Genomic DNA, 25,618 nt, shown 5'->3' on the forward strand with positions numbered 1-25,618 from the left:
CATTTGCAGATGGGATCACATGAGAATTCTTGTTCCACTACTTTGTACTCTGAGTGGTCTGTATCTTCTCCAGATACACCAATATGAGCTTGCCATTGTCTTTTTACTAAAGAAACTTAGCTGTTGTTATTAACTTTAGTAAGGGTGGTCACTAACCTTTTCATTTATGCTTGCTGTGATTATGTTGCACTGGGCTCCAGTTTATATTTTCAAATTCTCTTTTTATCTATTTCCGTGTCACAAACCCAATCTGTTCCAGAACCTTGTTTTCTAAATTTATGAAGAGACCCTCCACAAAAGAATTGTTTCTGCATCTTCATTATCAAAGTTTTGTCCTCCAGCTAATGTTCATAAATATTTACACTTATTTTTGTCTTGTTTTTTGTGGTTTGTTTGTGACCCATGCTTATTCGGTGTGGTGCTTTGTTCTCCCTTCCAGATAAGCGCGATACTTGCATGTGTCGCACCACAACCCTTGTGTTGGACAACTTTGCTCTGTGTTCCAGTTGCCTCTGCACTTACTGCAAACAAATCTGGTCTCTCCAATTTGTTTATCCTTGTATTCCGTCTTTATGGCTTGGAATGTACTTAGAATTACAAGCACTTCTGTTCTTTCACTTCTTCTTAATGCTTTCCATAACAGTTTTCGCTAGCCTTACAAATATCCACATTTCCTAGTAATGTCATGTCCATTTTTTGTAATAACCTTGCCTTGAACTGGTTATCACTTATACCACAAATAATTCTCATGACTTAGCTTTGTTACATGATGACCAATGATCTTGCCTGACAGCTGGTTTCATGTCAGGAAAATGTACCTTTCCCAGATTGCTTGGATCACGATATTCTTGAAGATTTTGAAGGATTTTGGCTAGCATCTTGTAATGCCCTTCATGCTCCTTCTGTAATGCTTCCGGACCTGCCACATGTAGCAGTATGGAGGATTCCACCCTCTCCAATGACTGTGAAAGGCCTCCTGCTTCCAAGAAAATTTGGAAGTCCTGTACCCACCGCTTCCAGCTCTCTTTCAGCTTGAGGGATTCAATCAGCTCCATTTCGACAAAGATTGTTTTCTTTCAACAGCATGCAACAAAGTTGTGATGCATGGTAGTGCTGATGAGAGACTGGTCTTTATTTGCTGGCCTCTAGTCATGTGACAAGGGGGCCAGGGTTTCAAAAGGGCAATATCTTTGTCATATGGCAGGTGTCACTATCCACAGACTCCAGTACCGACTGTTCCAACAGGAAAACTAAATAGCTGGTTTTCTTTGGAACCAGTCTTGCACCAGAGGAGTCAATGGGAGTTTTGCCATTGAGTACAGTAGGAGAAGGATGGGGCCCCATTATTTCTTTTGTGAGCTGATGACTTGCCTGTATTTCGCTCACCCAGGTGAACATGCCTACAAATGCTCCTCCTGCTCATTTTCCACCATGACAATCAGCCAGCTGAAAGAGCACTCCTTGAAAGTGCATGGGAAAGCACTGACACTACCAAGACCCCGCATTGTCAGCCTTGTAGCCTCACTCGCCCAACACGCCTCCAAGAACCACACTCCTGCTGAAGAAGTGGAGGACTCTAATGGTAAGAGGTGCCTCAGAGCAAGATCCTAACTGTCTAAAGTGCTGTTTACACACCCACCCACCCACCCACTATATTAAGGCAACAGCCTGCCCCAAAGGCAGTTTCTTTGGTCACTTTGTAAAGGAAAATCTGAAGTTGCTTCTAAAATGCGAATAAATTTGTTTGAATCTTTAGTATATGATCTACGGAAGAACCTCACTAATTCGTGCTCCTCTAACTTGTCCAACTCGTAACTGATACTTGGAGTATGTCAGGGTGTCTTCACTTCTCAGCAAAGTTTTATGGGAGAGATTTTTAAAGACACAATTAGATTCTCAACTCCCACTGAGAATCAGTGGGAACAGGATATCTAACTCCCTATCTGTGCCTCTGAAAATCTCCCCCTAAAAGCGACAGGGTGTGTATAAAAGAAGTCCAAAATATTGGCTGTATCAGGATGGTGGGTAAAGATGGTGAGTGAAGTCGAAGAGGCATTGTTTTCCCACCCTCCCACCTCCCTTAAGCCCATTGTAAGAGAAGCATGCTGCTTGGGGCTCTGGGAATTTTGGTCAGTGTGGTTGAATAGAGCAGATGCAAAACTGGAGTATGGATGCTATATATGACAGAGACCCAGCAAGCTTATAGGGAGATAATGCAGCTGTAGGGTCAAGCTCCACATCTTGAACCCCCAGGCCGGCAAGGGATTTGGTACTTAGGCAAGAAACTACTATGGTTCCTGAGTGAGCCATATCGACAAGGAAAATAGATGCACAAGGAGCTGGGCAGAAGTTCCAGCTATGTGTAGATCTTCCAAGGTTGTCTGGGATTTCCTCAGATCAGATTTTCCATGGAAAAGTTAGAAAGAAAGAAATGTAATATTGTTCCAAATATTCCATAGAATGTTCTGGAATTTTTGTTTGTTTGTTTTGTTGTTGTTGTTGTTGAAACAAAAAGTTTCATTTCTAATCACTTAGTGTTTTTGGAAGAATGGGGGGAATGGGAAAGAATGAAAGAGGACTAAACCCAGAAAGACAGAAACCCCAAAAGACTAAAATAGAAACTAATTTTTTCAAAGAAAACTTGTAAAAATGTGAACAGCACAAACATGTTTCAAAAAGGCTGGGTTTTTTTTTCTTTTTTTCAAAAACATCCTTTCAGTGAGACAATTTTGACCAGCCCTGTTCAGATCCCTTCCTTTCACAGGATGGTGTCTGGAACTGGGCAGTGAATACTGACTGAGCTGCTACTAATACCATTTTTGCTAATACTAAGCTAGTCCAATGAGTAAAGTATATCTGGTGTGCATCAGTGCGTTTTAAAAAAATATTTCTGTGACTCTTCAGATTTCAAAACTCAGTCGTTATTAATGGATCTACCAATCTTTAATGTGAATTAGCAAGGTTCTACTAACGATGAAGGTATCAAGAGATGAGTAGTCAATGGGCTTTGGAAGGATGATGCATTTGCTTTCTATTGCTCACACTCAGAGCTCCAAGCCTTGATTACAGGAGCAAGGCATGAATTGCAATTATCCTCTGTCAACTGTTATGCTTTCAATATTGTAGCCTTTTTATTTTTAAAGAGGAATACATATTAGTTAAAGCGTTCTGGTTAAAAAGTTTTCGGTACACTGAAACACACCCATTATCAGAGGAGGTCTCTGTTAAACAGTCCAGATTTGTACTGAGACCAGAGGCCAAGACAGAATTTGTCCCAAATAGCTTGATCGTCTTTAAACTAGGTTAATAGTTAAATGACTTTGAAAATAATAAAAGCCACCAGCAGCCAATTAGAAGAGCATAGGTGAAGTAATAATCATATGAACATTCTCAGCATCACTTGGGAAAGGAATAACATGCTTTTAGTAATTTTCTTGACATTGCGGAGTTGGTCACAGACCAAATTAATGATCACTATGCTTTTGATATGGTTAATTTTGGATTTTTAGAAGGGGCTGAATAGTGTTCTGTATAACTCAGATCTGTAAGCTGCAGGTGATACATGGAATAGATAAACAATTGGTCAGAATAATGGAAAGGAGGCAGTACATGTGAAAGGCACTATTATTCCCCCCCTGGGGGAAGTTTTAAGTGGGGTTCGCACAATACACAGTAGTTGGACCTCCACTGTTCTAACATATATAAATAATCTTCCCCTGGGCTGGCTATAATCTAGTTAATTTGCTGATGACATAAAATTGGATCAGAGTGAGAGTAAGTGGCAAACATGGATATTATATCAAATGAATTTGGACTTGTTTCATGAATCAGTAGCGATATGGCAACAAAGTACAGTTGAAAGGTTATAAATCAGGCCTATTTACTATGCACGTGCATTGAAATGAATGGAACAGAACTAGAGCAGGATGGCTTGAAAGAGAGATGGAAGTGGGAGTGGAAAATGTGGAGCCTGAAAGAATACATTAAAGAAGGGGGGCAGGAGGGTGCACAACCAAAATGGCGAAATGCACATTTGCCACAGCCTTACTGGAATAAAATGGTTCTGTGGTGAGCGCCGAGTAGAAATTTTGCCTTCAGTTCAGGCAGAATTTGTTTCCCAAGGCACCACCTTTAAAGGTTTTTTAAAGGTTTTTAAACACATTTAGGCTGGTCCATGCATTACAAGGCATGAAGGAATTTAAATCTGTATGGCTCATTTATTTTAGCTTTTTATTGGGAGCAATGAGCATAACTTAACAGTGTATGTCCTGGAGCTGAGATGTTTGAGTGAGAGTAGACTTCGAGGTCACTTTTGGTGGTCTGGTCCTTGTTGGCTGTGTTGTCAGTAAAAAGAAGAATCACAGAAACACTACATTGCTGATATAAACTGGTCCAGGTCAGCAGTAAGCAGTTGTTTGGAGGTCTTGTAGTGAAATGAACTGATGGACTGTGTTGGCGGTGAGGTGAAGGCCTAAACAGGCATAGAACCAGAACTGCCCTCTCAATTCCTAGAGGGGTATGCCCTGCAGGTCAACACTGAATCTTATTCGTGAGACAACATGGGAAGCTGATCCTATTTGTACCACACCTGGTTTGTGGAAGGGGGACTTCTACATGTGCACAGTATTTCTGGTGTAGAAGGTGACTGTTGCCATGGTATCAGGTGCTCCTTAGATGGGAATCGGTACATTCTGTAAGCACAAAATTCTCTCCTCCGCACAAACTATTTATTTGTTAGGAAGTTTTAACAACTTGCCGTGTAAATATCAGAGACAAAACAATAATCATTGCAACACTGAGCTTTTGTTTAGAGAAACATTATATAGCAGTATGATCATCAGAGCTCTCTATTTAATAGGGTTTTACCATGTTAGTGAGCATCTTTACACTACCAGCAACATATCAGTGATTTTATTAAACTGAGTGACATCTCTGATTACACATATTGACAAAACTTGGCATGTCTGTCTAATGTTAATAAAAAATTGGACGGGAAGCACCATATTCTTTTGAAAAACAAAAATGAAAGGCCTGTGTAAATATTGGACATTAAAGTGCAGTCTTGTGCATAGAATGATCCCTTGTAGTCTGTTGCTGTTTTAAACAATAATAATCCAGATAAAGGGCCAAATCCACAACTGTTACACTGCTGAGCTTCAGTGGAGCTATGCTACTTTCCACCTTTCCTTCTGGTTGTTTTAAATTAGAAAGTCAGGTCTTGGCTGGCCTTGTGGAATGGATAGTGACTGGCATGCTTGTGAAATGATATCACAAGAACAAGGAGACTCAAAACTAAGCATTTGAGAGTTTGTTTTTGTGTTTTGTCAAACCGTTTTTGTGTTTTTGGTGGGTTTCTTCAAACCTCTGTTTCACTTCCAAGTCTAAAGAGCAGTTTGGAGAAAGGATGTCTTTGGATCTGTCGCTAATAAGGCAACCCACACTAGTTCGTTACACCAGCACAAACTCGTAATGTAGACACACCACTCTGGTGCAAGTGGGGCTTTAGAGCTGTACAGCTTAATCCAGTAATACACAGAAATAAATTACACTGGTGTACCTATAACAGTGGTAATTTCCTACTTTAGGCAGGGCCTGAGTTATAAATTAATTACCCTTCTTTCAAAGTGAGAGGGTCAACTACCATGCTCTGAGATCCTCCAGCAAAACTAGGAAAAGCCTGATTGGACTTTCTAAGGCAGTACCACACCCTGCTTCATCCCTTTTAAAGATGGGAGGAAGCATAAATCTTTCAAAAAAAAGAAAAGGAGTACTTGTGGCACCTTAGAGACTAACAAATTTATTAGAGCATAAGCTTTCGTGAGCTACAGCTCACTTCATCGATGCATCCGATGAAGTGAGCTGTAGCTCACGAAAGCTTATGCTCTAATAAATTTGGTTAGTCTCTAAGGTGCCACAAGTACTCCTTTTCTTTTTGCGAATACAGACTAACACGGCTGCTACTCTGAAACCTATAAATCTTTCAGTTTGCCTGCAAGTAGTTACACTAGGCTGGGACTTAAGTGTTTGCAGGACTGAGCCTGAAAATCTTAGTGCCTTCATCTTCCCAAGAGAAGCTTCTGAGACCTGTAAATTGGGCTGTCTTCCATGCAAGTGCCAGTTCTAAACAAATATATTTAGAAGTTGAAGGCAATGTTATTTCATTTTAAAAAGGAGAGAGAACAGAGAAGTACACAAGTGGGTCCTGTAACATTTAAAACCCATTTAAAAAATACCCAACAGCTTAATAATGGGTTGGCATTTGTATTATTATTTCATTCACATGTACTTAAAAGCAAAGTCAGCATGGCTGCTCACCTGTGCTCATTTTGAGTGATACTTATTTTTTTGAATAGCCAGATTGGTTTTTGGTGGGACTGCAGAGAAAGGTAGGAGTACGGTTGGCAGAATCTGGAGATACCCTTTGGAAGCAACACAATGCACTTCATGCACACTCCTGCGACTCAGTGGCCACCCCCTTCCCTCCACGCATGCCAAGAAAAATATTTGCCCCTCATAATACAGGCACACGTTACAGAACACATACAGAGTCAGTAACGTCCAAAACAGAAGCTTTTTTGAGTTTTACTTTATGGTATGCATGAGTGTGTTCACTTCTTTTTTTTTTTTTTTTTTTAAAGCAGCAACTCAAAACAGACCCAACACCCCAGTTTCCAAAAAAAAAAAAAGGCAGATGCAATGATAATTAAATTCACTAAGCAGCAATATCTGAGCTCTGTCATTGTCCAAAGCACTCAATCCCATGTATTCCAGCTCTTCTTGAACTTTGTTATTTTCCCTTTGATAAAGGCCATTGCCTCATCTGGAGACTGAAATATAAAGACGTGTCTGTCTTGATTCACCGGAGCCTGGCTGGGCATAGAACTGCTCAACTGAGTCCCTTCTTTTAAGCTGTTGCCTGAAAGGTGCAAATCTGTGTTGGGTTTTTTTTTTGTTGTTTGTTTTTGTTTTCCCCTCCCATCCCTTTTCAGAAGTGCTGCTGCATAGTCAGGAAAAATACGTATCTCATGTGCTTTGACATCTGAAATCCCCTTGGGCTCAGAGGGCCTTCCAGATATTTATTAGAGTCAGTTGTCGTGGCACCAGAACCACACAAGAAGCCTGGCAAGGAGAGGGGTTCTCAGAAGACCAGCAAGACAAGAACAGATCCATTGAGCTGCACAAAGCTAGTGATCCACTTTTCCCACAAACAACAACAACTTGTCCAGGCAGATCTTTCAGCATACTCAGAGACTTCAGCTGCCCCTTGTTTTTTTTGCATAGGCCTTAGTTTCTAGCTCATCTTTTATCTTTTAGGTGCAGTGTTGTCCTCCTTCAAAGTGTTTTAATAGCCTCCTATGCAGAGGTCTCTAAATCAATCTCTCCTAAGGCCAGTCCTTTAATTTTCACTTTAGTTATTTCTCTAATTTTATTTGTTTGTTTGTTTTGCTCGTAGCAGCTAATGTTTTTTGGACATCACACAGCCTTTTTCATGCACATTTGTAGGTCTATTCCACTGCTAAGTTTCAGCAGACTAATATCAGAGTATGTTTCATAGGAACATTGTTGCTGTGGGAACATGGAAAGTATCCTTTCGCTGCATGGGCCTCACAGGTTTTGAAAGAAACCCTTTGAAGTTGGCAGTCCTTTATTTGGCTTCTGTTTTGATTGGGAAGGCACAGAACCAGCGAGGACAAAAGTGCAAGTTCAAACAAAGCTTAAGGCATAATGCTTAAATTGCAAGGCGAGTTGGATGTGCAACTGCACAGAATATCTTTGGTGATCGGATAACATGGTGTGATGAACATGCTGTTAAAACAAGTGGATGTCACCATGTGCACACCCACAGTCACATTTGATAGGTATATCTGCACACTTGATACTGAACTCTTATGAGTTTTTTGTGTGTATATTTGTGCTGATTTCAGTGAAAGTGCGAGTCAAAACAGTTACTGCCCTTGCACAGTAAAAGACAGTCAGTTGTTACTAACTTGGTCCCAGTTCAGAAAGTACTTAAGCATGCCCTTAACTTTACAGACACACAGTGGGCATATTGAACTCTAGGAAAGTACTTCCAGTACATGAAGTTAAGCATATGCATAATTCTTTGGTCAGGTCCTTAATTTTGCTGGTTTAGTGTCTGGCTTTTTTCCATCTAAAAAACCACTTTGGTTTGATGAATACTCTCCTAAAATTTATCCTTTTTAAAGCAAAACACTTTGCATTTATTTAGAGTAGAGAAACTCCTAAAATGGAGAATTTGCTTATGGTTTTTCTTTTCTTTTTGTCTTTGCGTTATTACAACTTAAAGATGTCCAGATAGACTTAAAAAAACAAAGCAAAAACTTTGAAGGCTGAAACTCAACAGAAATATAAAAATATTTCTTTCTTAATGGTTTCTTGCAAGGCTCTGGTCTTATATCACATGTTGACTACCTAGTCAGAAACCACTGAAAATAGTGGTTTAATGGCTTGATTAAGATTTACAGACCTTCTGATAAAGGGCACTGCTGCAATTAAAACTCCTTTATGCATTTTATATTTTATACCCAACCCAAAATTTGAATGAAAAATTGTGTGGCTAATGTATTGCATGATGATTCTGAAAGGAAGTTAGCCTGGAGACTTAAATGAATATTTTTCAGGGTGGTGACATGTGAAATTGTATATGCAAATCTGAGGTGGTCACAGGAAGCTATTTTCCCAATAAAATTGGTTGAGGGTTTTTTGTTTTTTTAAATATTTTTAAACTAATGCTCTGTGGTTCACTTTAAGTCAGCAAGTGCATTTTGTCCGTATTTATACAGATTTTGTAAAGTACACAAGAGGGACACATCTTAATCACCTTTCAGAGAGCAACAGCGAGAGAGAAGCTGAAGCGGGAAAAGTAGTCAAAAGATATGGAGAATGACAGTGATTGCTTAGAAATAAAACACTTCACTTTCACTATCACTTTAAAAACCAAACAAACAAACCTGAAAATAGCGAAGGTGCAGTTTTCAAAATCATTCGGCATTGGTCTAACTTTGCTACCATTGAAGTTAATGAGAGTTTGCTCTGAGGCGCTGCCATACTCTCTCAATTCTACCTGTGTTTGATGATGGCCCAAAATCCAGTACAAGTGATGCCAGTGCTAGAATTCCGATTAGCGCAAAGTCTTTGTATCTATTTGCTTGACTCAGGCTGCATGGGAAAGAGTGGCTCCAGTATGTCAGCCCCCTGTGTTAGGGCTAGGGTTGCCAACTTGGTAATATTTAAAAACCGGACACTCCAGCAGGAGTGCCAGAACATCCCCGGCCCCGCCTTTTTCCTCCCAAGGCCCCGCCCCCCCATTTGCTTCTCTTCCCTCTCCACCCCCTGTTGCTCGCTGCTTTTCCCCTCTTCCCCCCCCTTTTTCTCCCCCTCTGCTCAGGTTGGGAGGGACTCAAGTGCGGAGCTGGGGGCAGCTTCCCAATGCAGGTAGGAGGCGGCCCCGGTTGAATAGGGGCTGGTGCGGGTGATCACCCTGTGCCTCCCCGCCTTCTCCACCTGCATTAAGCAGACTTTTGGTGTTCGGTCAATAGATCTGACCAGACGCTGTCAGGTCTCCTTTTCGACTGGACTTTCCAGTCAAAAACCAGACACCTGGCCACCTTAGTTCGGGCCCTTCATTATTGCTGCTTTGTACTGCTCTAGCACCTTCCATCAAAGGATCTCACAGAGCTTTGTAAAGAATGGTCAGCTTTATGTCCATTTGATGTATGAGGACATAGGTGCACAGAGGTTCATAGCAACATTTTTGCGCCTGGGTGCCTAAAGTTTTGGCACCTACATTCTTATTTAGGCATCTGAATATGTAGTTTGATTCTTCAAATGTCAGTGAGATTTTAGCACTGAAATGTGGCACTTGTGTTTGAAAATATTGACTGAAGTGGCTTGACTAAGGTTGCACAACAAATCATGGCAAAGTCAGAAATAGAATCTGCATCTCCTGATATTCAGTCCTATTGACAGTAACCCTTGTGTGGGGATCACGGGTGTGGATGGTCAGAACTAGTGGTCAGAGCCAGAGTTAGACACTAGCTGGACTAGTTAGACACAAAGCCAGAGCTGGAGTTGGAATTAGGATCACACCAAGGGTAGAGACTGGAATCAGGGTCAGTATTTATGCCAAAAGTTAAGTCGGAATCAGTGTCGGGCCTCATGCTGAGGGTCAGGACTTGAGTCAGAGAGCCATGCCAAGGATCGATTCGGACCCAAGCAACAGTGCCTGTGGTCAAGCCAGAGTCATAGCCCAGTACAGCATCAGGTCAAGAGTTCACTCAGTTGCTCAGACAACTTCCTGTTCCTCTTTCTGGTTTTAGAATTGCACCCAGGCCAATCGGAGGGGCTGGACATCTGCTCCAATCAGAAGCTCTGTGGGCAGAGTCTCTGGTGGGCCAGTCCCCTCCCATGCTGGTTCTGGAGAACCGTCAGGTAACAGTTGTGGTCTGGACACTTCTTGGCAACCTGTAGGCCCAAATTCAAGACCCATGATCTTTCACACCTTGCCCAGGTGTCCACTGTTAATCTTGATATTCTCCAGAGCAAGTTTAGTCAGAGTAACAGGAGTTACCAGACTGGATCGGACTGGGTATCCATCTAGTCCAGAGAAAGGTGCGAGAGGAAGGTGCAAGAAACCATGTAACTGGAACTTAAGGAATAACCTGCTTTTGGGAGAAGTTTCTTTCTAACACCCAATAGTTAGACAATGTCTTAAACCTTGAAACACGGGGCTTAAATGTAGGAAATGCAATTCAATGACTGCAGTTTGTGTATATGTGTTTGTACATATACACACACACACAAATGCACATAGATCCAGAAAAATGAAGAAACATTTAAATACTTTGTGTTTGATGATCATGCTTATTAAACAAGAAGGGAATTCGCAGAAGGTAGATGGAAAATTTACATAAATTAAGAAACTAACCATTACTGATCACGCCCAATTGTTGAATGGTTAAATCTCTATCTCACTAGATCTACCTAGTGTCTAACCTCTCTGCTTTGCTTTCTCCATCTAGTCCTAAGCGACACACTTCATCCCTTGTGTAACTTCATTGCCGCACTGGAGCTGCACCATGAATGCAGTTGGCTCAAAAGATTAGAAATAAATGGACAACTTTTATTTTAAAATCTTTGGCGATAGTGTGTGTATTGAGATCTGACATTTGAAATACAAATACGTTATGTTTATTTCTAAGTCCTACTCCATGTTTAGACTGTGGAATTTTTATCGCTTGAATAAATACATGGTTGAAACCTGACCTGTGTATTGAACTGTTAAGCCAGTACATCCAGGTGGCAGCATACTCCCAGCCTACTGCAGTACTCAGACTTTAACCAGCAGTCTCTGACTAAACATAGATGCCACACTTTCAAGCAGGTAATTCAAACATGTAAAATTACTCCACATGCATCAGTCCTATACAATGAGGAAAATCACAGTGAAGAAAACACATTCGACACTAGAATTCCGCTTGGGCCTGAAAAAATAGTAAGCAGGGAGCTTCTTGCAGGAAAAATGACTGGAATAACCTGAGTTTTAACGAATGGAGTTGTGCTTGGCATAAAATAATAATAAACAAATGTTTGGAGGTAAAGTTAAAGGATAATAAGCTAAAAATAAAACCAAGAAAGCAGCTTGGGGGAAAGGGGAGATGAAGAAGCAACAGAATTAATGGCCCAAGACTGAATAGATACACAGAGAGCAGTGCCCTTTCCTACCTAGAATTGGTCATTCCAAATCAGCACTTTCATAGGGCAGCATAGGGATGCAGATACTGCTGCTGGCCAAGTTGTACCTACTCTGTGGATAAATAGAGGCCTTGAATGCCAATGTTAATAGAAATTCCTGGCAGTATAGGAAGCTTTGGAATAGGAGGGGACAGAAAGCTCTTTGGTTGGTCCCCTTCCTGCAGATAAAAATAATATGGTACAACTTCTTCCTCCAATTACTTTTCTCTCTTCTGAAATGTATATAGTTCCCATTGCTTTTCCTTGTAATTGATTATATAGTGTATTATTACTACTGTATACCTGATCCTGTACCCAGTGAAAAATCAATTGGAGAACTCCCATAGACTTCAATGGGAAGCAGTATGGGTCCCTCGCTGTGTAAAATAATTTTATCTTCTGAGTTTCACCTTCTAAATTCCTTTTGTTATTTTCTTCTCTAGATTAAGTGCATGTCCTTTCTAAGTGATTTTGACACTAGCACAAGTCCATGTACAACATCTATCCCCTCTTTGTTGTGTTCAGAATTACGTGTGTGTCTATAACTCAAAGGAAAAAAGGAGATTAAAAGTTACAAAGGAGCATGGATATAGTCTCGCCAGCCTTTTTATTTGAACAAGTAAGATCCTACAGTCTGTGTATCTTTCTGGTTGCCCTCTGCTGTACCTTCTATACATCTATAATATCTTTTTTAATGTTTAAAAAAATGGCCAGAACTGATCGAAGCATTCCAAATGTGGTCTTGATACACAGTGCTGGAATAACTTCTTCCAGTGTATATTCAGTACTCCTCTCATCCCCTCAGATCTTTCTCCTGCTTATTTCCTGGCAGTGCCTAAATGTTGAGGGCCTGATTCATTTACACAATGGCCACTTCAATGTTGTTCTGACAGAGTAAAGTGGCCCCTCTGTGTAAATGAGAATTAAGCCCAGTGAGTTCAATTAAAAAAAAAAAAATCTGGTCATATTAAATTTCCTTGCACTCTCGGTATTTTCCACAAGCACCCATGCTTCAAGTCTGTGTTGAATCCTTCTCAGTCTTCTCACCTTCCTTTTCCTCCCCCACTATGTTTCATCTTCAGAGTGTTTCACCCTCCCACGTATTCCTGCTTCAGGTCAGTGATGTGTGGCGTCAAGTGAACAAATGTGTGTCATCTTGGTGATCTTTGTGGAACTCCACTTCCCCACCTTCCCACTTCTCATGCTGTTGCTGCTACATGAGTAGAATATCCTCTCACTGCTGCCTAAGCTGGTCCTTGGAGTCCGGTTGAGTTTCAGTGGGATTCATATTTTGAAATCATGAAGACTTCTTTCAAAATCCCACCCTGACGTGTTTTTACTTGCTCAGTGTCTGGTATCGCATCTTGATTTGGTTTCTTTCTTAGAGGAGAAACCATTTGCTTGTATTTTTTCTCAAAAAAAATCTGACTCTTCCTTATTACAGTCTTCCCTTCGTGAATAACATTCTAGGGGCCTTCCCTGTTACAGGCTCTCCAATATGTCCTCAAAGCTGAAGTTGCTGTTCCTGTTCTGTATTGTCTTGGATCTTTCCATGGTATCCCATTTGCTTCTTGCTTTAATTCATCATCCCATTTTTGCCCAAAGAGGCTTTTAAATACATGTTGAAGTGTCCCAATTTCTCGCACTTTCTTTGTTCAAAACTCGAGCTGGATAAGGCCTTCTCCAACTTCTGATTTCTTATTTTGTTTCATTCCTCACCCTCAACCCTCCACAAGAAGATGATCAGTGACTAAGTGAGCTGTAGCTCACGAAAGCTTATGCTCAAATAAATTTGTTAGTCTCTAAGGTGCCACAAGTACTCCTTTTCTTTTTGCGAATACAGACTAACACGGCTGCTACTCTGAAACCTGTCATTTGTAGTTTCTGTTCTGGTATGAATTTTACAGGGAACTAATGTCTTTATTTTTATCCATCTCTCTCTCTTTGGTCATTGATCTCGCTATCATTTAGAGGCTAGAGTACTCTTGTTCCTCATGTACTCAGTCTATTGCATCTCTTATGCAATATTGTATTCTCCATATCTGACCCTAATGCTAAAAGCACTGAAGCATATGTTTAATGCTAGACATGTGTAGCCCATTGACTTCAGTGTCTGAAAGACTGGAGCACTCATTTGTATTTTTTTTTTTTATTTTTAGTTTAATTGTGTAATCTTCCTATTGCTTCTCTGTGCCTGATATTTAAACATTTTGTGTTTGTATCTCTTACCCTAAACTGGTGTTTGCTCTGATGTGTTTGTGTTCATTGACAGATCTTATATGTTAGACTTCTGTATGGTATTTCAACTTGATTTTCTTGGATTTTGAAGTAAATTATAATATCCTGGGATGAAAAATTAAGTTTATTTTTCCTTCCTCAAAAATATTCTATTTTTCCTTTTGTTAAATAAAAAAACCCCAATTTTTATGCACGTTGGCGCACATACATTAATTTGCCCAAGACTGGCTATGGAAACTTGGGAATTTTCATTCTTATCTAGTACTTACTGCACTTTCAAATATTTTTTCCTAGTATTTCTCTAATTTATCCACAATTCCATGGTATACTTATGAAGCTGTTGTTTTCTCTATTGCATCTCTTCCACTTGTTTATTTCAGATATGCTTCATTTCTTTTGGAATAAAGAAATCCTCTTGTACCTTACATATGATATTTATTGTTAATATGTTGCGTTAATACAGAAGAGTTTTCTCATTCTCCCAAATTATGGAAGTCCAGGTGTTTCCCCATAGACTCCTGATACCATAATTTTTAACAAACTCTGTAAACAGTTAAAGCCATTGCATATGGCTGTACACATCAGGTATGGTACCATGGCAGCCAACCATGTGTTGCTCTTTCCAGTGAAAAAAGCAGTAACCAGTCACAACACTGTTGTTTTTCTGTGTTGCTAGGATTTCCTAACTGGAATGGCCAATCTTACTCCTTCCTTTCGTAGGCCTCTTTAATTAGGGCATCCAGTACGCACTGGCCAAAGTGTTGCTGAAATGATCTGATTGCATATCCTCCAGGCACTTTGGGTCAAATTTTCGAAAGTGCCTGAGTTTCACTTAAAGCCTATGAGATTTAAGCTCCAAAATGACTTAGGTGCTTTTGAAATTTTTATCCTTTGCCCGTTACTGAGTCACTACTAAGAGAGTTTCCCAGAATGCAATGCTTAAGAAATGTGGTAGGCATGGATGCACAAATATAGTTAACACAAATATAGTTAACACAAGAATCACAGCAACTCTTCCTCATCCCACCTTCCAACTTGTACTGGATATAACCAGTTCAGATGATCACTTTGCCATGTGGTTACGAGCACACAGTTTACTTATAGACGGGATTTTCAGAAGCAATCTTTGGTGACCAAAACTGCTCCCTTTGAAATCAATAGTAAAACTTCCATTGATTTAATTGAGAACAGAATTAGGTCAATGGTGAGCACTTCTGACTATAGGCAGGAACTTAGTTATCTGCTACTCTTATGCAGTTGGCCTATTGGAAAATCTTACAGGTTACATTGCAAGTCACAATATTTCTGCTGTGCCCACTGTTCTTCCAAGTTTTGTTGTCTCAGTTACTACCAATTCTTCCTTCATTGGCGTGGCTACTCTTCTTTTTATGTCTGAACAGTCTATATTTTATCTCAATCAACTTTTGAAGTAGCATAGTATGTCTTGTGTGTCTTTTGTGTAAAAATCGTTGTTAAAAGCAAATCTGTCAGGTATTTGTTTGAATAGTTGACTATTTCGCCCCGGTTGATTTGTTGCTTGCCAGTCGCATTTCAGTGCAGTTTCCGATATCAGAAATGTACAGAAACGTCCCATATTTTCTTTGTCATGTTAGCCATTCTCCTGTTTTGAATTTATTTTTTAAAAATTTGCTATTTTTTCTTATCACATGCTCAGCCCTTGTTCATGGTTGTTTTTCCTGTTATGAATCTTTTAGGGCCTCTCTTTTGGTTTTCTGTATTCCATTATTTAATATAATTTTCTAACTGCTCCCTGTCTGCTGAATGTCTTTCTTCTTCTTGCTGGGCTTTGATGCAAACTTGGGATACCATTTTTCTTTGCTTTCTTCAAACCTGGATTGCAGATCCCTCTGTCTACTCTGAGCTGAGATTGCAAATGCCTTTTGGGAGTTTGCCCAACCTAACTTTTCCTCTGGATGCAGCAAAAGACTGGCATGTAATTTGCATCATTAGTAGGGCCCTACCAAATTCACGGTCCATTTTGGTCAATTTCATGGTCATGGGATTTTTAAAATAGTAAATTTCATGATTTCAGCTATTTAAATCTGAAATTTCACAGTGTTGAAATTGTAGGGGCCCTGACCCAAAAAGGAGTTGTGAGGAAGGGGTGGGGGTCGCAAGGTTATTGTAGAGGGGATTGCGGTACTGTTACCCTTACTTCTGCGCAGCTGCTGGTGGTGCTGCCTCAGAGCGAGGCACCCGGAGAGCAGCTGCTGGCTGGGAGCCCAGCTCTGAAGGCAGAACTGCCATCAGCAGCAGCACAGAAGTAAGGGTGGCCTGGTATGGTATTGCCACCCTTCCTTCTGCACTGCTGCCTGCAGAGCTGGGCTCTCAGTCAGCAGCTGCCGCTCTCCAGCCGCCCAGCTCTCAAGGCAGCAGCACAGAAGTAAGGGGGGCCTGGTATGGTATTGCCACCCTTACTTCTGTGCTGCCGCTGGTGGGGCTCTGCCTTCAGAGCTGGGCGTCTGGCCAACAGCTGGCGCTCTCCAGCTGCTCAGCTGTGAAGGTAGTAGAGAAGTAAGGATGGCAATACTGCACCCCCCTAAAATACCTTTGTGACACCCCCCCCTGCCCCCAAAACTCCCTTTTGGGTCAGGACCCCCAATTTAAGAAACGTTGGTCTCTCCCATGAAATCTGTATAGTATAGGATAAAAGCACACAAAAGACCAGATTTCACGGGGGAGTCCAGATTTCACACTCCATGACGCGTTTTTCATAGCCGTGAATACTTTGCTGACCGGGGTGGGATTTATTACTCACACATATAACTGTTTTGCTGAGTTGGGGCTATACCACCCCTTCTTCTTTGTATTGAATTGCCATTCTTTTGCTCAGAATAAAGAACCTACCCAGTCATTATTGTACTACACCACCTTTTTTTTTTTTTTTTTTTTTTTTTTTACCCCTAACATGGCTTTTACATAAAGTGCTTGCTGTACTATGCACTAAAGGCTTGATCCAAAGCCCACTGAAGGCAATTATGAGTCTTTCCATGACTTCAGTGAGCTTTGGATCAGGTACTAAGGGCTTGGTCTAGAGCAGTGGTCTTCAACCTGTGGTCCATGGACCCCTGGGGGTGTCCAGACTGTCTAAGGGATCCGCAAAAGTTTGTCATTACCATAGAACGGTGGTTTCAACCTGTGGTCCATGGACCCCAGACTATGTCTAAGATTTCCAAAGGGGTCCGCACCTCCATTTGAAATTTTTTAGGAGTCCACAAATGAAAAGGTTGAAAACCACTGGTCTAGACCTCATTGAAGTCAATGGAAAGACTCTGTTCCATTCAGTGGCTTTTTGGACTGGGCCCTAAGTGTTCTTGGTAGAATCGTGTCTGTAAACATTCCACCTTTGACCTAGAATATTACATAGTCTTGCAAACTGCTTCTCAGAAATCAACAGAAGCCACGTATACTCACGATAATCCTAGTTGTTTTCCTTCAGGAAGCGCTAAATCTTGCACTGCTCAAGGAATCCAAGAGAATTAAAACATATTGGCAAAGGAAGAGGGGTGAAATATCCATGCAGAGCTGTAGGCATAAATGTTAATATTGTTTAAACGTGAGCGTATAATCACAAACTACAGTGGTGTGTGGATAATTTATTTTCTATAAATATTGAAGTGCCGATCAAGTGTAGAATATTTTCATCAAAAGAGCTATGAACCAAAAATAGAAAACAAATGCACACAAATCCCAGTTGAATGAAGAAAATTCAAATATAAATGCACATTATGTTTCTTTTGGGTATTTCCCATGATAAGAAAGTTGATCTTTGTTTCACCTTTTACCTCCTGTGGGTTTATAAAAGTGCCTCTTTATTTCTGCAGGTTTCACAGAGCAGATTCCACATACATATGTAAATACCAGAGTTTAAGGGGTCTTCTTTTTTTTTTTTTAATGAGACAGCTGGAGTAATATGCAGCAGACTCTAGGGAGAAGGAAAATGTGTGAAATAATGTGTGAAATGTGTATAATGGATCTTCCGAAAATCCCACTTCGGGTTAAAAGCTTAGCCACCTTTTTACCAACGGCTAATATTCAAAACATTGATGGGTGAAAATGTGGGCCAGATTCTCAGCTGCTATAAATACGCCTAGCTCCATTGGAGTGGATGAAGAGGAACCCGTTTATTTCTGCTTAGGATCTGGCCCAGAATGCTGTAGATGTGATGGAAATTGTCAGTCTCCTTGTTGCTAAGTAATGGATCAACAAGGTTTTGTTCAGTAATTTACAGGAGGCCTGAATGGCGCGCGCACACAATTGCCTGCTGTGACATCAAAATTATTAGGATGCCAGGCCCTTGTATGGGAGGCTATGTCTAACTGGGACGTTAGAACGGTTAGGTCACATAACCCAGACATTAGTTGCTTCCCCTCTTTGAAAGTTAGACAGTATACAATGAACTCTTATGACTTACTGGCCAAAAGCAATGCAAAGGAGCACTTTGCCTCCTCTCTCTCTAAGGGAGTAATGGCTTTTAGAGAAGGCTGCTTCAGCTCTTAGCTTGCTAGACTTGTGCTAATGTGGAGGGTATAGGGGTCTGTTTCGAACAAAAGAAAAACAAACCTTGAGATTTTAAGCTGGGGAGGGAACACTGTAAACCACTAATGAAATGGTAAACAAACTTGCTACAGAAAGAATGAATGCACAGCTGCTAAATGCTGCATTCTGGTCAGGTCTGGGTTCGTGAGATTTGGATAGAAGAATGTAAGAGAGAACTTAATGCATTTTACCAGGATCCTTTATGTCTATTCCTTTGTCCTCACTCTACACCTGGTGATAAACCCAGGGAGGCATGAGACATTATTTAACTCTTCTCCCTGTTTTGTTTTTTGTCTTGTTTTGTTTATCATTTCTAAAGCATGTATATTCCCCTTTTTGGCAGGGAGAAAGAAAGAAAGCGTTGTACTCTTTTGAAGACAGGTGGGGAGAAGTCCCCACAGTGAGTTCTATGTAGTGCTGCTTGCCTTTTGTTTGTCTTTACTAATTGGTTAGAATGGATGGTATTAAGTTCCATCGAGTATGGGTGTTGGAGAATTCCTACATATCCTGCCTCAGGGAATTATACTTTGGAAAATTAAGTCTCCATCAAAGCAGGAGGTGGCTTGTACAGTTTGTAGTCCCTCTTCTTCCTTCTTTCTTTCTTACTTTTTTTTGAAAAGCTTAAGAAAAGAGCCCTTTGTTTTCTTTTCAGGAAAGTTACACTGAAATTCATCTGTGCTGTATTCATCTGCCTTCATTCGTGCCATTCATGGGCAGCTGTCGGTTATATAGGACAAAGCTGATGAATTCCTAACCTCCACATTCAAAACAGTGTATTGGGAAAGGTTCAAGACCTCTTTTTTTTTATGTTGGGAGGAAGGAATACTGGTTTTCAGTTTGTGTTCTGAGATTTTTTCCCTCCTCTTCTCCTTCCTCTCCTCCTCCAATCAATCACATTTCTCTGTCATGATATTTTAATGGCATTTAAAATTCTCTTGGACTCCTTGAGACTTGTCTGTATGAAGTCGATGTTTTTGTCACTGTAGCCAAATTTCAAAAATATCTTTCAAAGAAACCTGATTGAAAATCTCTTTTTAATGGGATTTAGGATTAAATACTCTTTTTTTAATATTGTCTCACTTTTAAACATCAGCCACAGGAGAATATATCTGATTTTTATATGTTAAAATTAAAATCATTTCAAATGTTAGGATGTGAATAGTTAGATATTATAGTGAATGCTCCATACTGGAACATTTTGTTTTAGCTGGCTTTGCTAACGGGTTTCTCCAATAATTCCACGAATTTCAGGGGAAAAAACTGTAAATGCTTTAAAAAAAAAAAAAAAAGGTTACTTGTAAACATCAGGGGCTAGATCCTCAGCTGGTGTAAATTAGCATAAATCAATGGGAATGCACCAGTTCACCCCATCTGAAAATATGTTTTGGATTACGCATCATGTATAGAAGAATGCTCACAGTATATTAACCTGCCTCTATTTCACAGTTTACAGATGTCTTGAAACTAGGCTCCTTTTTATACTGGCTCTCTTTTGAAGCCTCTCACTTGATAGCTTAAAAATGATAATTTCAGTCAACAGCCTTTAACTGTGAAATATAAACTAGGGTTGAGATTATAGAGATGAACAAGTACCATTCTTCCCTCCACACTGCTTCTGAAAGAAGTGTCTGAGATTTCCATGCTTTAGGGCTTGATCCAACTCCAATCCCAGTAAACGGGACTTGGATCAGGTCCTTAAAACCTCAGATTCTCTGACCAGCTGCTATAACTTCCCCTTCACTTTCTCCCCAGATTCTTCATACTCCGAACCTCCTGACGTTCAGCAGCAGCTGAACCACTACCAGTCAGCAGCTCTGGCCAGGAACAACAACAACACTAGCCCCCTCCCAATCTCTGGGGCGGCTGCAGGAGCTGAACAGAAAACTGAAGCCACCCTAAACTGTGAATTTTGTGAATTCTCCTCGGGTTACATTCAGAGCATTCGGCGTCACTACCGTGACAAACATGGAGGGAAGAAGCTCTTCAAGTGCAAAGATTGTTCCTTTTATACAGGCTTTAAGTACGTATTGTACAAAATAGATAAACTGAAATCACTTCTAACACTTTAAAACACTAGTTCCTGAGATGACTGACTGGAGCTGAAGAGAAACATAGGAATGGACGATTAGGGAGAAATACATAAGAACTGCCCTTCCAGATCACGACAGGGTTAATCTAACCCAGTTTCCTGTCTGACGGCATTCACTACTACCTGCTGCAGAGGGAAGGTGCAAGAAATCCCTGTAATAGGTTGTTACAGAATAGTAACAGAGAATGATTCTTCCTGATCATCTGTGGTTAGAAGCTGGTTTATGCCTTGAAGCATGAGGGTTTACATCCCTTCTGAAAATTCCTGTGTGTGTTGTTGGAGGGCGTTAGAAGCTAGCATGAGAAGTAAGGAAGGCAGATGTTCTAGTGAAGTAGCAGAGTTCCAACACTGCCTGTCTAAAGGTATCTTTACCATGTAACTTTATAATTTCCTCCCTTTTTCTCCATCTAGTTCAGATGGCAGAAGTGAAACACATACCCAAAAGTGTGTGACAGTATATTTGAATATTTCATCAAATCAGTTAAACACCCCAAAATAAAAACTCAGTTATTTCCATATATTTCCAGTTCCAGTTTTTCATCGCTTATTATTATTTTATTTATTTATTTATTTATTTATTGCTCCTTTCTCCAACCAATAACAATGGACATAACAAAACTCTCTTAAATCAACATTAAATATGTTCGCAAAAAGAAAAAGAGTACTTGTGGCACCTTAGAGACTAACAAATTTATTAGAGCATAAGCTTTCGTGAGCTACAGCTCACTTTATCGGATGCTGTAGCTCACGAAAGCTTATGCTCTAATAAATTTGTTAGTCTCTAAGGTGCCACAAGTACTCGTTTTCTTTTTGCGAATACAGACTAACCCGGCTGCTACTCTGAAACCTGACATTAAATATGTTAAAAGAAAAGGAGTACTTGTGGCACCTTAGAGACTAACAAATTTATTAGAGCATAAGCTTTCGTGAGCTACAGCTCACTTCATCGGATGCATTTGGTGGAAAAAACAGAGGACTCTGTTTTTTCCACCAAATGCATCCGATGAAGTGAGCTGTAGCTCACGAAAGCTTATGCTCTAATAAATTTGTTAGTCTCTAAGGTGCCACAAGTACTCCTTTTCTTTTTGCGAATACAGACTAACACGGCTGCTACTCTGAAACCTACCATTAAATATGTTGACACTTGTGACATGGAGGTTTGCGTTCCTTAATGCAGTGTTTCTCAAGCATTTGGGGATTAGGTCTTTCCTCTCAGGAATGTAGAAAAGTCCTGTCCTCTATTAATTATGGAGAGTGAAACACAGAAGAACACCCATTGAAGTCAATGAAAAGACTCCTATTGACTTCAATGGCCACTGGATCAAGCCCAAAGCCAGTAGAGTTCATCATTTCCTTGCTATCAAGCCAACAGGGACTGTAAATTCCTTAATGAAGAGTTAAGCAGCTTGCTGCATTTACAGACTCCACCACTCCTTAATCCAAAATTATTGAACCACTCAAGTTTACAAACGCCTCCTCCACAGCTGGCCTTATAGCCAGATAGGTACATAGTTAACTTCTTAGGTATGAGTGTGCAGTGTATCTGTCTTCTGCATGTGCAGCTAGTAGTATAACTGGCTGCAAAACGTTTAGAGCTAACTAAAGTCTATTTATATACCAGATCTGGAACATAGAGTTTCAGCTGTTTTTGAGTTAGACCCACAAAAGAAAGGTGGCGAGAATGTTTCTGCTGTCAGAAAGACATTTATCTTCAGCCTTGTGACTCCAGAACAGTTGAAGGAATTTTGCTCAAACTTTCCAAACATGTTTCACCTTTGGCAGAGACCAAGCATGGAAGTTTTCAGCCCAAAGACCTCTTTTGAGCATGTGGAATGGAAATTCTTTTGCTGCATTAACTATAGCGGCATGACCAGTGCAACCACTGTAATAGAATATTTTGTCAGAGTACGTGATGGCTATTTTTTTTCAGAGTAGCAGCCGTGTTAGTCTGCATTCGCAAAAAGAAAAGGAGTACTTGTGGCACCTTAGAGACTAACAAATTTATTAGAGCATAAGCTTTCGTGAGCTACAGCTCACTTCATCGGATGCATTTGGTGGAAAAAACAGAGGAGAGATCTCTCCTCTGTTTTTTCCACCAAATGCATCCGATGAAGTGAGCTGTAGCTCACGAAAGCTTATGCTCTAATAAATTTGTTAGTCTCTAAGGTGCCACAAGTACTCCTTTTCTTTTTGCATGATGGCTATGTAAGAGTAAATCCTTCAAATACATATGCACATGTGTTACTTGTATGAGGAGTCCCACTGAAGTATCGTGGCTTTATACAGACAGGAGTAAGTGGCATCTGTAGCACTTTAAATAACACTTCAGTGATAGAGCTGTGGCACCTGAAGTGTGTAGACCTATGAAATACTGATTTTTATCTCTTCTGCTTCTCCTTACTTTATAGATCTGCTTTTACTATGCATGTGGAAGCTGGGCATTCAGCAGTTCCTGAGGAAGGACCCAAAGACCTTCGCTGTCCTCTTTGCCTGTACCACACCAAATACAAACGTAACATGATTGACCATATAGTCCTGCACAGAGGTAAAGACATCCCTTATAGTATTTGTGTCTGACAAAGAAAACCTTGAACAGTACCTGTTTATTTCAGGCCCATGAAATGAAGTTTTCATCTGAATGTGAGCATTAAAGTGTTGAGTAGCCCAGAAGCTCTTGCACGTATTTTTAGTAATGCATTTTGTTTCTTTTCTATGAAGTACAAAGAATTAGACCAAAGTGGATAGAGGCAGATTTGAAATTGCTGTTTAGAATTTCTGCCAGAAATGTTTACAATCATTTGACACCTGTTTAGAGCATGTTATGCTTCTCCTATCACTCTGTGGGGCAGAATAGCATCCTTCTGACTCAGAAACGTGTTTACCATATACATATATTTCTAATGAGCCCATTATCTAATAATCTCTGTTCCATATATATTGTTAAAGGATGGCTCTATTCCATCTGCACCATCCCCTACCGTGGACACCTCAGAGGATCCCATGAGGACTTAAAATATCTTTCTTCACCACATCTGCATCAACTATTCTTAGGAGCAAAAATGGCTAAAACTTTTTAAAACAATTAAGAGCTGATTTAGAGATTATCCTTCTCTATTAACCACAGGCTTGAAAGTTCAGAAGAGACAGCTGTTTGGACACTCTGGGCTGGGATTCCTGCCGACAGTTATCGCACTTGATGCTTACAGATGGTCTGTTGGCTGCCTAAATCCAAACCCATGTGTTGTGCTGGCACCCTGCCTACTTGCAGGTTAAGCAGAATCTCACAGTACGATATTGATGCTGACCAAACGTGTGTTTCAAATGCCATCTTTTCCTGGAGGAGGTTCTTCTTGTTTGGCAGCATTGTCACACAATATACTTCACTATATTCTGTGCTGCTTCAGGTTTAGAAAGGCTCCAAACAATGAAGTAGATAGCATTGATAGGTACTTCCAGCTGTTGGAAAGTCTGTATTGAAGGGGCATCTGGGAAGATCATACAGACCTTTCTAGGACTCAAAAGGCATATCATAGAGCCAGCTCAGTGAGTGTAAAAGCTTAGCAGGCAATGGCACTCAGTGCTGAGATCATCCTCCAGGGGTATTCTAGCACTAGACAGCTCAAGTCTGTTGATCTGCAGGATCCGTCTTCAATGGCTTTTGAGAAGGTGGGTTAGGGTGTATTTGGGCTAATAGAAGCATCACTGAGGAATGTGTTTATCAGCACTTCTGGGGTATTGATTGAGTCAGAAGAGTTCACTAGGTATAGTTTGTGCGAGGAGTTGTTGTTTTCATCGTTACTTGTGTTACTGCACATAGGAGCCCTAGTGATGATGTTCTCTGTCCTGTGTTTGTATCTGGACCGTGCGATTAGACACAACTTTTAAAGTGGGAATAAACAAATGTAGATAAGACAATGGGTTGCAGTGCGCTAGACCTGGTTGGAAAACTTCCACTAATGCAAGATTTTTGAGGAAAACTGCAAATGTTCAATAACTTTTGGTAGCACTTTACGTGTTCAAAGTACTGTGGAGACATTAATGAGTTGATCCTCACAACACCCCAAGGAAGCAGGCAGATGACTCTTCTGTGAAACTGTGGGTCAGTTCCTTGGCACCACTGCAGCGACTTTGCAATGCTCCAGCCATGCAGAGCAGCCTTGAACCTCTGTCTTGGTGAGTCTTCAGGTAGAGCAGAGCTGCCCAAGTGGCAGCTGTGAAGCATCTCTCTGCCCAGCTGCCAGAACAGTCCCCTAAGAGTTATTGGTGGTTGTAAATAATAGAGACCAGACCATTTGCTAGATGGGACCGTGTGTGCGCGTTAGCACATTTGCGCTCCTTGCTGAGCTGCGCTTCTGTTCCATTTTCCAACAAGCTCTATAAGATAGAGCATTTTTCATCTCAGCTCTAATCTGGCCCTGTGAAAAGAGACGTTTGTTCATCTTTTAATTTTATCCAATTTATACACTGCTCCTGTCTTAGATCTCTAGACATACATAATAAAATACAAATAAAATATATACAAAATAAAAACCTGAAAACACAGACCAAATAAATGAACTTGATAGTCAGCACTACTAAAAGACCCCTCCAAAAAAGGGAAAAAGTTCTTAACCAAGTTCTTTTCCTCTCTCCCTGCCCCCCATCCTCCTTAGGCAAAGCTTCATTGTAAATAGCCTTTGTGAACGTTGTTGCAGTGAATCCTACAGAAATTCCCTTTTACACCATTCAGGCAGTGTAAAGAAGCCTTAGTGTAAATGAGACTTGGGCCTGGGAAGAGTCAGATGATGTCCGCTTTCAAGGACCTACGAAGAGCCATTCTTTCATACAGATAGCACTCAAATGCTAAAGGACAGCCAGGTCAATGCCTGAATCGTCCATCCAAGTCCTCCTTCCTGATGAACATATGACAGATCAAAACCTCACCATAGTGTTTGACACTAATTATGGCAGCCTCAGTAGAGCGGTCGAGGGGCTAAT

General features: G+C 40.6%; 1 protein-coding gene across 17 annotated transcripts in view; it reads left to right on the forward strand.

Annotated features, from left to right (window-relative positions):
• The window catches only part of ZNF462 (zinc finger protein 462), a 104,014-nt gene that overhangs the window by 62,399 nt on the left and 15,997 nt on the right, over positions 1-25,618 (forward strand). For 11 of the 17 annotated variants that reach the window (XM_038401244.2, XM_043515551.1, XM_038401252.2 and 8 more), the window contains 3 exons: positions 1,391-1,582; positions 20,305-20,572; positions 23,050-23,186. In XM_038401244.2, coding sequence (XP_038257172.1) covers positions 1,391-1,582; positions 20,305-20,572; positions 23,050-23,186 — 597 coding nt within the window. Of the gene's footprint in view, positions 1-1,390; positions 1,583-10,340; positions 10,472-20,304; positions 20,573-23,049; positions 23,187-25,618 lie in introns of those variants that run through there. The other 6 variants (XM_038401254.2, XM_043515554.1, XM_043515555.1 and 3 more) reach the window with 4 other exon arrangements.

The sequence above is a fragment of the Dermochelys coriacea genome, chromosome 5, assembly GCF_009764565.3.
Source record: "Dermochelys coriacea isolate rDerCor1 chromosome 5, rDerCor1.pri.v4, whole genome shotgun sequence".
Lineage (NCBI taxonomy): Eukaryota > Metazoa > Chordata > Testudines > Dermochelyidae > Dermochelys > Dermochelys coriacea.